The 15,860-nt window shown below is 46.0% G+C and overlaps 1 protein-coding gene across 4 annotated transcripts in view; it reads right to left on the bottom strand.

Moving 5' to 3' along the window:
• Positions 1-15,860, bottom strand: part of skap1 (src kinase associated phosphoprotein 1) — a 30,546-nt gene that overhangs the window by 2,364 nt on the left and 12,322 nt on the right. For 3 of the 4 annotated variants that reach the window (XM_086138665.1, XM_086138664.1, XM_086138666.1), the window contains exons 5-11: positions 13,276-13,356; positions 12,828-12,911; positions 12,620-12,744; positions 12,381-12,444; positions 10,895-11,116; positions 8,044-8,097; positions 7,833-7,939 (exon numbers count right to left, since the gene is read on the bottom strand). In XM_086138665.1, coding sequence (XP_085994791.1) covers positions 7,833-7,939; positions 8,044-8,097; positions 10,895-11,116; positions 12,381-12,444; positions 12,620-12,744; positions 12,828-12,911; positions 13,276-13,356 — 737 coding nt within the window. The remainder of the gene's footprint in view (positions 1-7,832; positions 7,940-8,043; positions 8,098-10,894; positions 11,117-12,380; positions 12,445-12,619; positions 12,745-12,827; positions 12,912-13,275; positions 13,357-15,860) is intronic. The other variant, XM_086138667.1, reaches the window with a different exon arrangement.

The raw sequence follows: 15,860 nt of genomic DNA, 5'->3' as shown, positions 1-15,860 counted from the left end.
TGCCGTAATGGCCACATCGCTGAGTGAATTATCCAAATGACAAAAACGACGTGCTCCTCCTTCTGTGCGATGTCTTGTTTTGAAAAGGGGGTGGGGGGTGGTGGGAGGGCCCAGCAAGGGCTGGGGGGTGGGGGAGCGATTGAGCGACTCACTTAACATTATGACCAAGCTCAACTCCCTTTTTTTTGCAGTCAATGAAAAAAATAGTTGAATTTACATAAAAATGTTTCTTAAAAGGGAAGCCAAGCAAGGAAAAAAAAGGAAGTTCTACGCGCCAGCGTAAACACGTCATTCTGATTAATATTCCATTTGTGGACGATGAAATTGGCAGCAAAGTTTTTATCCACCTCAGATCGGCAGGCTGTTTTGACATTATAGCGCCCTCTGCTGTTGACTGGGGATGACATCACAGGGCCAAAGAGCTCAGGTCACAAGTGTCATGTTGTTTTCTGGGTTTGGTCAGGTTTTGGACTCGACTTCCCCTTTTCGAAAATGACTGTAAAAATCTGAGCACATCCATCCGCCATACCGCGGCCCCGACAGCGCCGCGGTATGGCGGCGGCGCCTCGACTCTGTGACCTCCCGGTGACTCTTCTCCTTCCTCCGCCGTCGAGGGAACGATCTCGCGGGGAGGATGGAGTTGCCATGGCAACAGCAGCAGTATGCCCGCCGTCGTCCTTTATTTACCACTCGGAAGGTTGGGGTGGTGGGGGGGGTTACCCGGATAATGGCGACGCCCTGATCGGCACATTGCTCACCGCCAGGAGGAAGGTGAGCCCGTGGCGCCATCGCCGGCGCCGCCGTTTGTTGCCTCACCTTCCTCCTCGCGTTTTTACAAATATTTCTCTCTTAATATTTTACGCATGATTGAGTGGTTAAAGGTTAGTTTTTGTGTTTGTGCGCCATATGGCTTCTATTTACTGGATGTGTCGTGATATTTAAGGATGCCGAGCTACACGCCGAGCTCTCCGACACCCCCCCCCCATCCATATCTATCTCGAGCTATTTCGGCGCTAATAATGGTGCATGTCGCCGGCCACCAGCTGACTCGAGGCAGAGGCCTTGGGAGTGATGGAGCGCAGGAAGTCTCTCATTGCCCTGCTGCTGAACCCGCCGCCACCTCACACTCCCCCCCCCATGCCCCGCCCCTTCCGCACACCTCCTTGTCGTCGTCCTCCCAGCCCACGCTCGGGGAGGCTGCACTTCCTGAATCACGCGAACAAAGAAACATGGAGGAGGCCTTCGGCAGGCAGGCAGGGAGATGCGCCCCCCCCCTCCTTCACCTGCAATCAGGTACAACCCGGATGGCAAGGAAGTTGAATTTCTTTCTTAGAAGAACTGTTTCAACACATTTAATTGCGTTTTAATAAATAATATTTAAAGCCTATGGGAAGTTGTTTGACACTGCAATTTTCAGACCATTACAAGCCTTCCTCACCTATCCTGAGGACCAATTACTTTTGACATTAAATTTCATTTGTCGTCATAAAGAATTGTGCACAAAACCTTTCTATCTGGTGTCAAACTGTTAGCACGATCTACCGCCGAGGAGGATGTTTTTATTTTTTTGTCTTAATCAGCGGCTGGAATCAGCAGCCTCCATGATTACCCTGACACCTGGTATCATTATACGCCCATGCCTATTTAAAAAAAAAAGCGCACACACACACCCACACCCACACAACACACACCCACACCCACACGTGATTTTCAGCCTTTATAAGTGGTTCTGCGACCTCATCGCCCACAATAAACCGCGGCTGACCGTCTATCCAAACATGAGGTGCAGAAGCATTTCAGAAATATGGACGCCACTTGTGCACCTCTGCACATCCGGAGGGCCACTTAGCATCGCTCTTTGTTCCGAAAGGCCTTTTAATTAGTGAGGTGAAGTGTTGGGAAAGACGAAGGGGAAGCTCGGAGAAGATCTCGGCATGACGGGATGAAATGGGGGGCAGGGGGGAAGGAGGAGGGGGGCTTTGGGACGACGCGGGGCTGCTTAAGCTAATGGCCATTTAAAGAGCATTTGTGTACGCCACCAAGCGTCTGTAATGATGACTGCTGTTTACGCCTCCCCCCCGAACCCCTCACATTCATAATAATTAAGCGGAATGGATCGGGCTTTCGCCCCAGCCTGAATAAATGACCTACTGTAGTTGACCGGACGGTGACCGTTGCCTCCTGCGTGACCCCGGACCCCAGACTCACCCCCTGCGACTCGGGGTGGTAAATAGGATGTCTTGCTTGGTGTCTATGGCCACAATAGCAGCGGGGGTCCTTAAATGGCCGTGTGACAGAGCAGGGGGTGGGTGGGGGGGGGGGGGGGACAGAGTTCACACAAAAGAAGAAAGGGCGACCTCAGCATCTCTTTTGTATCCCGCATTTGACTTTAGACGGCGCCCGGGAGACGACATGAACGTTTTGTTTTTTTTACGAGCGAGTTTGTAATCACTCCCGCTTGCAAGATACGTAAGAACACCGTGAGCAAGTTGATCTCGCAAAATCCATTGATTAATTGTCACTCATCGATTACTGAATTAATCAGAAAATATTCGGATAAATTCGCATTTACAGACCTTAGGTACATGGGAATTTTCAGCCTCTAAAACAGTCAAAAAAAAAATCTTCGATTTCTTCCAAGAAAGCAGATTTCAACAGTTTCTTGACAAAATGTTTTCATCTGAGATGCACGTAAGCTGTACTGGGGGAATTTTTGGTTGATGCTGATTCCTCTTACACTTTAGGTTTTCATCATCAAAAAATAGAACATATTTTGTAATATTTATGAAATAACAGTTCAGCAGCATTTTTTTTCCTGAGACGTCATAGCTACAAATTACAGTTTGTTATGGGCTAATGCGATTAGTCATCGGTGTCAAGGAAGTACGTGACTGGATGCCAGGGAGGGGGTTAAGTTTTGCCTGCCTGGGTTGTCGTTATATTAACGATAATTCCAATTGAGAAATAATCGCGGGTCCCTTTTTCCGCTATTCGTGGGGCGCCCGGGAAGAGCCGCGCTTCGACGGAAGGTTTTCATTTGATTCGATTTACACTGATCGATTCAAATGACTGTACTTTTATTGGGCGCGGTTTAATCTGGCAAATGCAGGAAATGTCCTCTTTGGGCAATGCATCAGTCCTGCGAGGTTTCCAGAGGACTGTCATACACAGCGGCAGACAAATTCCCATCGGCATCCATTTCAATAAAAGTCAAGAGTGCTGTCAAGAAAAGTGTTACGGTCACAAAGTCGGATCTGCGAGCCAAGTGTTGGGGTTCAGGGGGATGTTAAGGGTTTCGAAATAACGCAGCGATAGTGTTGCAAAGTTGGGACTTTCAAATGGGATGTGGTCGGGGTTAGGGTTTGTAAAAAAAAAAAGGCCGGTGTTCCGGTTTCAAGTTTGGGTCTGAGTTTTTGTGCGTGTCTTGACCTGCGGAAGACCCTTCCCTCAGGGTATGTGTGTGTGTGGTGTGTGTCTGCACACACGCCCTGAATGTGTTTTTTGTGTGCACGCTGGTCTGCCTTCTATGCAAATGTGTATTTGTGTATCTACCTCAAGCTTTTTTGTGTCGATATATATTCCGCGCGTCCATGTGAATCTCTGTCAGTGTCTTCGTTTGTGCGCGTCCATGTTTTCTGAGCATTTCCTCAACTTAAAACCATTCCGCCATCCCCCCCCCCCCTTCCACGTCACGATTCCCCTTTGAGTATTTTGTCGGAAGGCACCACCAGGTGCCGCTGCCGTCCACGAGCTTTCGTCTCTTTTGACAAGCAGCTGGACACTTTGGAGCTGGCCCGCCATTGGTCGGCACCGCTCGCCCCTCGCGGCCTCCGATTGGCCGCCGCTCTGAGGAAGAGGGGAGACACACGATGGAGAAAAAAAAAAAAAAAAAAAACGGGGAGAGGTAGGAGAGGCGGGTTTGCACCATAAATCGCCTCCCAGTCCATCCCGCCGTTCTCCATGAGCGCCCGTGGGAATACTGGAATGTGACAGCTGACCTGTGGAGCCCACGTCGCTGGGCACATAAATTAGTGGGGCAGAATACAGGGGCGAGCTGATGTTGTAGTGAAGGGCACATGTGAAACAACAACAGCCCTTTAGCCAGTGTGACAAATTCGAGCAATAGCGGAACGCGTGTAAATCAATAATCAATCGGGCCTCGAGCGGCGGTCTATGGTGGCCCAGGCTTGACGTGATGGGGGGAACAAAAAATGAAACCGGGGCCACAATCAAGATATCACGTGTGCACCAAAAAGGAAAAAATAAATGCAAATTTGTTGCCACAAAATGCTCATTTGTGCTCACAAATGAGCATTTTGTGGCTACAGCATAGTGATTAGTGGCCAAGTGATATTTTTGGAGGAAAAAGTCTACCAAAACGCTCGTGGCTGTTGGTCACATTAAAATTAAAAAAAATATCATTAGGGTTGTTAATTTTGCTCTTTTTTTTGTCTGCACTGACTGCCTTGTCACTGCCACCACTCGCCAAAAAGGTCTCATCAACATTATTATCCCTGACCATAAACTATGATTTTGCGGCCCAAAAGTACAAAATTTTGTCCACATTATACTAACTAATTTGTGGGCATGAACAATGAATGTCATCAATAGGATTCATTTGTATTTTGTGCACACATTATATCCTCTTTGTAGCTACAAATTAATATTATTTGTGCACGTTGTAACTAATTTGTGGCCACAAAAAAGTATTTTGTGTGTGTCTTCTTGTATATTGACTTGAGAACATAAAATATTAATTTAAGTGATCTGGATTTTTTTTTAGGTGGATTCTGGTATTTGGCAAAATATAATTCAGAGAACAGATGAATAAAAAAAATGTTTTATTCATCTGATTATTGTTGATGAATGTTTATTCATCATAAACATTCACAGAAATAAAGATATGAATTAGAGGAACAACATTTGACTTTTTTTTTTTTTTTACAATATTTTGTCATTTTGTATCTAACTTTAGAGGGAAAAAAAATAAACTGGACAATTTTTGCTAGGAAAAAAAGGGGGATTCCGAATTAGCGCAAAAAAGAATCATCGCGAAAAATATGTCATTAAAACTTGTTGATTGGTGCTGTTAATCAGCCTGGCCTTCATTTTGTAGGCGTGCTATATCTATATTCACGCCCCCAGTGTCGTATCATGTCATTTTAATTTATTTTTTAACATCGGCACACAGTCATGACACACGTTTTGAAAATCGCACTTGATCTTCTATGAGATGCCGGCGCTAAAGATCTCCATGACGGATCTGGTCATGACCCGCGTCACATGCATCAGGGACCAGCGGCGGGCCAACATGGCGACCGAGAGATGAATTCTTCCCAACTAATGGCGTTCACATGAGTTGTGAGCTTCCTAATTTATTTACTTTGTCATTGATACGAGCGGGCGCGCGCACATGCAACGCACGCACGCATACAGTAAAAATGTGCACACTTTACAGTAAGCGAGGGATCAATAATGATGGACGAGGGTCTTGCGTACAACGGGCACGTTGCGCTCGGTTCACAGCCACGGGACAACCGCGGGTCCATTCGGCAGCGCCGACACTCAGTCTTCAACGCAACACGTTGTTAGCGGCATTGATTTAGCACTTAGCGCGCGTGTCCTTATTACCTTGTAATTATGCTCCGTGTTGACATAACAGCACGGACAAACGTCCCCCCCACCCCCTCATCCGCCTCGCAATTTATGTGCTTTTATTACGCTCGTTTCACGTGTGTGGCTCCCAGTTTTTATAGGCGACGGACTAGAGTCCCAAGCCCGGGGCCCGTATTTCACCATAAGAGGTCAAGGTTCTTCGGAAAGCTGCCGTAAAAGTCGACGGCTCGCGCGAGACGCGGGCAAGTCCTCCCAGAGGGCTCGTTAAAGTAAATAGGCGATTCCAGGCTATAATCGGCGTGGTCCTATTCAGCGGGGGCGTTATACGGACGCGGGTCATCAAAGCAAACACTTAGGAGACGACAGGAGATTGTCTGCACGCAATTTACGAGCGCATCGTCCAAAACACGCATGAAAGTGAACTTTGACTTGAGGCTGGAGTTTACGTCAGCCATTCGCGGATGCTTTTACATCCTGACGAAACTTTTCATGACAGAAATATGGATGCGTAAATACAGAACTAATCTTGTGCTTGTGGAATATGCCGAAAAAACAAAAGATTAAAAAAAAAAATCCACCCGCTTTTGTCCATCTCAGGACACGGCCATTTTGACATTTTCCCTGAGGCGCTGGTTTGTCATTTTCAGTCGACAGCACAGAGCGGCCTGATGTGAAAATGGCCGCCGCTTAGATGGATAAAAACGGGTGAATTTTTCTGCTTAATTCATATGAAGAAAATGTTTGACTTGACTTGCCCTTTAAGTCACTTCTAAAATCAGTCCTCTTTAAACAAAAACAAGTACTTTGCTTCTAATAAATATACAATTATTTTTATTTGTGTTGTATGTGCTTTCTACGACTTTGCCCAAAATAAAATGCATTATTATTTAGCACACCGAAGAGACAAATGTAAGTTCGCCCTTTTGACATTTTCAGCCTTTCAGCAGCGGCTGACTGGCTGAAAATGTCAAAGCAGAATCCCGTTTCATCCATCTGGCAGTGCCAGGAGGAGCTGCCAACTTATTTTCGCCCGCTCTCACGTCAGCCGCAAAGCAAACCCCCTCAAGTGTCTTTAAATGTTGATTAAAAGGTGTAGTCGCGCGCGAGTTCTGCTTCCAGGCAATTTGGACATGAGAGAGACTTGCGCGGCTTTGTTTTGCACGTACGAGATCATTACCGATGCCGTTTTAGGACTTTCAAGATGAAACCGGTCTCGTATTTTATCTTGGATGGTGGCTTGAGGTGAACCCCTGGAAGAGACGTCCATTATCGGCGATTTGTTTTGTGTTGGTGTGAAGCATATCCGTAATTTCCTCCAATTGAGATACAGCGCGCACACACCGTTGGTGATCATTTTAGGGGGGGAGCAAAACGTAAGAGAGTGCAGGCCGGTTCCAACGGCGGGGCATATTTCCAGAAGGGGGTGCTGCAGGGAGACGCGAGAAGGGGAATGGCCTGCCGTCGACGCCAAGCAGGCAGGAAGGAAGAGAGAAGCCGCTGGCAGTGTCAATTAACCCCCGAGATGGCGGCGCCATAATGACCGACGGCACCATTACCCAGCGCCGCCGTGCCACTTCGCCATCGAGCCCCGCGAGGAGAACGACGCCCCCGCCAAGTTGTCTGGCACTCACCAGCTCCGTAGGGAATGTCGCTGCCATAATAAGAAATTTCACGGCTCTCTTACGGCGAATTTCATTGCTTTCTAAGAGAAGATTTCGCTGCTGTCTGACAGTGAAAATGCCACCGCTAATAGCCACTGCGCACGGAGTGACGCGGGCGAATGCCGCGTGCGCCTGTCTGCAACCAGTTTTCACGCGTGGCCAAACGTCGACAGCTAGTTGAGCCACGATTCGAAATATTCGCTTTTTTTTTTTTTTTTGGAAAATGCTTTTAGTTTCTTTTTGGCATTCATTTTAGTTTCTTTCCTATACAGAGTATTTGTTGAGTGAAAGACCCGAAAAATAGTCTTAGTATTGTGTAAAAAAAAAAAAAAAAAAGTCAACTACAATTCCATCCTCCTCCTTGACCGTTGAACACGTATACGGAAATAAATACATTTTAAATAAAGCCTGAAGGCACGTGGACGAAGTGAATTGACAAAGACAAAAACAAATAGGCCTAATTCGAGTTCGTTTTAGACATGTTTTATCCAGTCGGCTCGAGCACAAGCCTTCAAAATAAAACACAGAGACACACACGACCGAGTGCGGACAGACCTTGCTGAGAATAAAGATGAGGTCTCCTCTGCGAAAGGACAGCTCGTCTGGCGCGTCAGCCTGGCAATCCCACACAGCTTGGTAGTAGTTGGCATAATCCAAAACTGCTAAGGACACAACGGAAAGCAAAAGTGTGTTATTATTTGTTTTATTTATTATTGTTTTTAAATCATTAAATTAATTGATCAGATCTGAATTATTTTTTTTTCACCTGCTTCGCTGGGCGACTCCAAACAGTCGGCGGGAGGATCTGGAAAGTCCTCATCTAAGAAAATGAAATGGCCCATTTATTAATGTGGCATTCACGGGCTTTTTGATTTCATTTTTTCCGCAATGTTGCATTGTTTTGTATTTGGTGTGTTTTAAATGATTTGCAACAGATCTTTACCACATTGACAACAGTGGCCAGTTTTCTAAATAAAAATCTGAAAAAGCAGAAAAATAGCACTGCTATTTTTTTTCTTTTTAGGATAAATCTTTTAGGAATCTAATTCAGTGGAATATGAGGTAAGATCAATAGTCATGAAAATCTTCAAATGCTTACACCCACTTTGAAATATCGGCATACATTCAATTGTGCATAATCGCAAACAAACGAGAGTATCGACGGTTTGGAGTGGAGAGCCGCCTTGTACGGTGGCATTAAAAAGGGAGCGTCAAAGTGACGCGGCGCAATGCTAACATTTGCTGATGTGCATCCATTGAAGGAGACAATAAAAGAGCCATTACGAAGAAAAAAAAAAAAGTGTAAAATGGAGTCAGGGTGAGATTCATGTGAATGCGGCGCAGGTTGATTGTGATTCTCGCCGCAGACTGCCCGCCCACGTGACGATCAATACGAAGAAGAGGATGTTGCCGAGCCTCATTGGCCGAGGGAGCGGATCGGGGGGGGGGGGGGGGGGGGGGTCGCACCCGGCGGGCTAAGCTGGGACACAGTGATACCGTCGTCTGCTCCGCACATCCATCGTCAACACTCGCCGGATGACAGCCACGCCAGCGCGAGGCAACACTATACCGTTGCCAGCAAGCTGCACCCGTGCTTCCAGGAAGAGAAGGGCGCACGCACACACACACACCCAAGAACATACACGCACTACAATGTCACACAATGCCAATGAGTGACACAAGTTTGTCAGTACAATTTTGCTGTTTGGATTGTTTTTTTTTTTTGGTTTGTTTTTTTTGCGGTCTCTTTGTCCTTAATCAGCAGTTTGGCCTCGAAACAGAAAACTAAAATTATGTTATTTATATGAATATTATAAACACGGGGGACAAAAAAAAATTGACAACATGGTTCTATGAGTACTACAAATATGTTTCGAATATGATTCTACAACTCTATGGGCCGTTTTTGGTTTAACGGAACTACAATATCGTTCTAATACGAATAAGCCGGTTTGAAAATGGTTCGATTGGCAACAAGGATAGACGACTAGCGATACCAGTTATCATGTTGGGCTGATACAGGTGTTATTTTAAGGGATCAGATATCCTTACGGAGGCTGCCGATACCAGCCACCGATACTTAAGGCAAAAAAATAAATCAATCTTAGAGAATAAATCCTCCTCGGCAGTAGTTGGCATTATACTGAGGCAGTTTGACACATCAGCATTCAATCACCTGCGTCAGAAGGAAAGGTCAGAGTTCACAATTTTTGTCATTGTGTTACTAGTACTAGAGTCAACGGTGCTCAGTGGCGGCGAGAATAGATTCAATACTCGAAATGGTATCATGCGGAGAAAAAGTGAACATGTGCGACTATGTCTCTGACGTGATTTTGTGGGTTCCTCCAAAAGCTCTCCGGAAAAGTTCAAGGATGAAAACGGCCATAAATACGAATTGAAGGGAAAGCAATGAGCGCGCGCGGGCTGCGAGGGAGCAAAGTGCGGCGCGCGGTGATTGATAAGTGACGGGGTGAGAATGTGAACGAAAGAGGCCGTCATCCGATCCGCCATCTGTGGTCGGGCCCCGTGCCTCCTCCCAGATGGCTTTGAACGGCGGCGTGACACACACAAGACTGATCAGCCTCTCAGCGCAGATTTTGGCAAAGGTAATGTACTCGGGGAGTGAAACCGAATCTTGATGTATCTTATTTAATAGAAGCAGTGATGGACGATGGCCCTGAAAAGATCGGCTCGCTCCTTTTGTCCTCCTACTCCCGGACACGAGGCCACGCGTGCCCTTAGCAAAGACTCGCAGGAACGTTTTCCCTCAAATCTACCCCAGATTTGACACGAAGAGCCCCAGAACTATTTTAAGCTCCCGGACGGGCCTTCATTACTTCTACGAAACCGCTGTTGCTGGGCAGTTTTAATTAAAACTATCATTTTTGGACACACACACACATCTACGACATTGTCAAACAATGATGTCCTTCTGTCCGCATTTGTCAGCGGTGAAATGTTTGTGTGCGTCTTGGCCAGAGAAACCACAACTAATATGGTTCTAATGCAATTGAATTTTTTTTTTTAATGCTAACTTAGTAAACACTGACTTGTGTTGACTACTAAAATGTCATTACAACAGCGTTTAGGTATTAAATCTATGTGAATGGAAAATGTAATTCTAATATGGTACATCATTTTTTTATAAAAATTGTTCAAATTCATTTTTTTTGGGTCCCAAAAGGTCAGAGAGGTCAAAGGTCCTAAAACATGTAGCAAATCCTTCAATCTATGCCAGATTTAACAGGAAGAGCTGCAAAACCATTTTAAGATCCCAGACGGGTCTTCATTCCTACTAAATTGCTGTTGCTAGGCAATTTCATCCCAAACTGTACTTTGTGAGCTGAAACGGGGAGGCTATTTGTTGCCTGGCAACGTCGGCTAATTGGATGTGCTGCAACACAAAGGAAAGAAGTATCGATCAATCTATCCATTCATTTTCGATGGCAAAAGCGGGACTTGTTGGGACTCGTCAGCAGCCAAACGCAGACAGACCAGCATTCAGAAATGAATTTGCTTGATATTATTCTGAGTGGGAGCAATTTTCGATACTTAAAAAAGGGCTTAATATGTCCGGGCATGCGTCTGAACGACAGATGCGAGTTGAGTCTCCATACCTGGCAGAACCTCGTAAATGTCACTGTCGTCGTCCTCGTCAGCCTGCGCCCGCCCTCCCGTGCTACCGAGGGACGCCCGGTTGGCGACGGCGACGGCCGCGGGCCAGGGCGGGGTCGGGCCGCTCGCCCCTTCAATGTCATCGTAGGTCCCCTCCTCGTCCTCGTCGTCGCCCACTTCATCATCCTCGTCCTCGTCAAAGGGAATGGTGCTGGAGCTGAGATCTGATGAAAGAGGAATGTTCACAAAAAAAAATACAGAAAAAGAGAGCTTGTGTTTGGATTTCAGGCTCCATCTGGCTCCGATTAGTTCATCTTTGCACACAAAGCTCTAATAACCACTTCCAGAAAGTCTCAATGTTTACTGTCAAGTGATGACAATTACTGACAAAATGATTGACGCTTTTCTGTCCAAATATGCAGCAATTGTTTACTCGTAGGCGTTGAGTTTTCTTCTTTTTTTTTTTTTGTTTGAAATTTTTTACAAAAATGTATGGGTAATGAAAATATGGTTCTAATATGGGGGGACTTAACAGTGTGGTTCTACTGATACCAAATATGGATCAAATATTGTCTCGGAGTCGTCCAAATCGGCGACACTAAACATGCTTCTCCCAATACTGAACATGTGTTTCCAGTCTGATTCGATCAGATAATTAGAAACATTTGATCTGATCTAATCTCCCATTCTTAAGAGAGGAAAGAAAAAATGTTGAAGATGTAGTACGGCTTTTTCGAATTGAGGAGGCCCATCCATCATCGGGCTGCATTTTGTCGTCCCAAAAAAAAAAAAGGAAGCAAGACAAACTGCTATGTGTCCGTTACTTCCCGCAAGTGGCGCGGCCCGAGCCCGTTTTAGCGAAGACGGAGGGCACGGCGGCCCCCCGGCTCTCTCCAGATGGACGAGCAGCCTCATTGCGGGCGACGCGGGCCGCTGCAACCACGAGGTATCAGGTCTGAGCTGAAATCAATGTCACGGGAGGATAACCAGAACAGCTACAAATCAATTTCCTGTAAACTGGAATTCAGTAGGAGGGGGACACGGTGGGGGGGGGGGGGGGGGGGTCGACTTCATATGCAAGAGCGACATGCAAATTATGGGTTTTTGTTTGATTTTTGAGGTGGGATTACAGATTGTGCGCGTGCGAAAATAAAATCTCAGATTTTTTTTTCTGATTTGTCATTTAAATTTAGTTTTGCTCTCCCCTCATTTTGCGATTTGCTTTGTTTTTCCTAATAGCAAAAAAAAAAAAAAAAAAAGTACACTACGTTCCCCCCACCCCCTGCCAGCATTTCTTCCCCATCAATTTACTCATCAATTTACGCAACTCAGTTCCTCTACGGTTTGCAGTCATGCTTCTAGTGCAAGCAGTGCACAGCAGCGGTGATGCATTTTGAAGTCCAGATCCCTCTCAAAAGACCAACATAAAAATAAAAAAAATCCCAAATCCAGTGAATAAACTAAAATGAATTGATCCCGCCCACTTACCTCTGAGCACGAAGCTGATGTAGTTGACCCACTCTCGAGCCTCCTGAGCACTGCTGGCCGTAAACTGGCGAGAAACAAATATAAATATACTCATTTGAAACTGAGCTGTCACTTCAATCTGCAGTTTCAGTCACATTTTGTACGCAACCAGTTCATGATACTCTCTTACTATTTATTTTGTTTGTTGTTGCATTGCATCGATTTCCTCACATCAGATTTGATGGCCATGAATTACCAACCTGGAAAGTCCTCCGTCCAGGAGCAGACAACTCGAAGCAGGCGTTCCTTTTGGAGTCTTTCCTCAGGTTGTTGACGAGCTGAACGCTGTAGTCGTTGATGTAAAACGAGCCTTTCTGTTGCTTATCTGCAGGGGGGGGAGAAGACGCGCAAAATGAGGGACGCCAAGCAATTTCGCTCCCCTACGGCTTGTTGCGTTTGCCGGCCGACCTTTGTCACTGCAAAAGTAGAAGAAGATGGAATTGTTGAGGACGCACCATCTCCTCTGCCACTCGGAGCCAAAGAAGCTGTGATCTGCAGAGAGATGAGGGAGTGAGTGGCCTTGGGTGGGAGTCAAGGTCAAGTGATGGACAAACTTTGCTCTGTCAGATTGTATTCCCCCCGCTGCCCTCAAAAATTAAATTAAAATTTAAAAATCATCACAATAGGCAAAGTTTGAAATAGGAGGGTCCTGACTGACATTGTCAAAGTCCCCTGATGCATGGAAAAACTGTTACCGAATGAAAAATGAAACGGATCATCCACTCTCCATTAGAAAGCAACTGGAAAGCACAAAAAAAAAAAGTCCTAGAGTTGGGCAGGGTCAAAAGTCTGACTTGAGCGAAGTCATGTGAGTCAACCTCCGTTGCTAAAAGAAGATGGCCTCCATTACTGATACCTCGACGTTTCTTTTCCAAGTAACCCTGCTTCAGGATGTTGCCAAGGTCTTGAGCGGCTGTGAGGGGGATGTCCTCAAAGTCTGAAAACATAAAGTAGCAGTCATAAAGCGAGTCATTCCGTGACATGACTTAAAATGATGGTGGCCGACAAGTTTGAACCAGCAACCCCTGTCGCCGCACACCACAAAAAAAAAAAAAAAAAGCTATCTTGCCTTGCCTTGCACTTTAAGGAACCCCTATTAGGGAATTCGTCCAAAGTAAGACCCAATCAGACAGATGGCTGACACTAATCCGCAAAGCTTTTTTTTTTTGCCAACATCATCTAATGAGGGTGGACCATGGCAGCAAAGATGTAATCGAATAACTCGGCTTTAAAAAGCAAATCAATCAGTCAGCCCCCCCCCCCTGCCAGTTTCACTTACGAACACTCAATTGGGTGGAGATGTCTATCATAATAGGGAATGTTGAAAAAGTCCGAAGTTCAACAGAAAGTTTTTGGGGGGGTTTTGGGAAGCAGCCATTTCGAGTCCTGACAGGAAGAAAGTCCTCTGGAGTGACGCCCAATTGCATCTTTTTTTTTTTTTGCATATGCCATCCAATGTAGGCAGTGACTGCGTCAATGTTTGATGATTACCGTATTTTAAAGGCTGGCCCCCCCAAAAAAGCGCCCATTCATCGCTGCCTGCAACTTTTAATTCGTCTTGTGATTGTTTCAGCACCGGTTCCTTCCAGGGTGATCTTTATTTCCGAGGTGAGTCATCAAGGCGACGTAGCCCTTCCACACTATGGATTAAATACATGGCCGCGAGGCTTTGGGGAAGTGGGATCAATACATTTACAGTGTTGCTGAGCTCTGCAGCCATCCGTCTGCTCACGCTGCACCGACTCGACCCCTTTGATTCGCAAAGTCACATCTTCAATGTGATGTTTACATCCATGACTACTTGACAAACACGCTAATAAGTACTTGTTTACATTAGCATTGAAGCGCCTGAGAGGGAGGGAAAAAAATGTGTACATTGGTGTCTTTTTTCAGCCTTCAGCTGGAAAAAAAAATGGTGAAATTGACCCAAGGTGGGCCTCGGGGGTCAGGTTGTGATGTGTCGTTTCCGCGTGTCAAAAACAAAGTTCAGCTTCCTCCGCAATCATTCGTCACCCAGCGTTCGCCCGGTGGGAAGCCAGCCAAGGGTTAACGCAGTGCAGGAAATTTGGAAATTTGGAGATGGTCGTTTTAAAATGCAATCGCACCAAATTGATGAAGCAGCGATCGAAAACAGTTGGAGCTCACTCTTAAAACTAAAAAGAAAAAGCTGCCACACTATGGGAACAATTGTGGATTTTCCTTCTAAATGGGTTTCATGTTTGTTTGTTTTGTTTTTTTAACTCGCTAAAGCTTTGTTTGCAACCAAGCGCAGCTTATTTTTCGGGATGCAGCATGTGATGCCGTTGGGACCGCGCAAAGTGCAGATGAAACTTTACGGAAGCTCGCCGGAGTCTCTGGCATTCCGGGTGTACGATTCTGACAGATGAGCGCGTCGCGCAGGCGTGAACGTATCACAATCCCGCCTTTGTGGATGGACTGACCGCGCACACTATAAATACGGAGTTGCGAGAAGGGGCGACTTTGTCAAAGGAGCCGATTCAGTCCATCATAACAAACGGCGGCCATTACGCTCCCCCCACCTCATCTATCCGCCGGCAGCCCGCCTTCTAATCCCCTCATCCGTCTGCCTGCTCGCTCTTCATTCGTCTCAAGAGGTCGAGCCCGACTAATGGCGAAGTAGGTGCAACATGCTTGAGTCAATAAACATCACACGTTTGGGCCTCAAAGTACGCTCCTGAGTCACCTGACCCCACGTCACCTCACGAAAATGGGACTGTTTTAAATTATTCCACAAGGGGGCAGCACACATGGAAAAGACTCAAAGTAAATTGGTTTTTATTTGCAAAGTAAATCCTTGGCTATTTGCGGAGAAACAGCGGAAGGAATGCAACAAATAAAAATATTCCAGGACCCTCAATAGGGCTGATTACAGAATACAATGCGTCAAATGTGGCCCGCGGGGCATATTTTACCCACCCCTGCTCTCTCATGCATGTTATTAAGGCCTCATCAAAATCTGCGAGCAGACAGCCGCACTCTTTCATACCAATCATAAATTGCTCGATCAATTATTCAGGCCAATAGCACGACTTCATTTTCGTCCCCTTTTGAGTTTTAATTAGCACCATCCACAGCTCCGCTATTGACATTAATTTGATGGGAACGTATCGATCTTTCCCCCATAAACTATTTAGTGGAGCGCAATTAGCCGCAGAGACAAGCGGACGAATGTGGCGTGTTTGCTAAATGGAGGCGATGTGGAGTCAGTAGCAACAAAAGCTCTCAAAAAATGAAATAAATAAACGTAACAACAGGTTTGTATTGATAAAGACAGACCGGTAGAGACACAGAGAGCTCGAGATACGAGTGACAGAAATGGCTAGATCGAGACAGAAAGACCGACATTGGCATTGAGAGTCGACGCGGCAACGCACGGGGCGGCCAGCTGTTTGGCGCATCTCTCATTTGGTTACTCACGCC

This window comes from Hippocampus guttulatus, chromosome 19 (assembly GCF_054856545.1).
Source record: "Hippocampus guttulatus isolate MCC_2025c chromosome 19, RoL_Hgut_1.0, whole genome shotgun sequence".
In the NCBI taxonomy this organism is placed as follows: domain Eukaryota; kingdom Metazoa; phylum Chordata; class Actinopteri; order Syngnathiformes; family Syngnathidae; genus Hippocampus; species Hippocampus guttulatus.
Note: the sequence above shows the minus strand (reverse complement) of the source record. Positions and strands in the feature narration are given on the sequence as shown.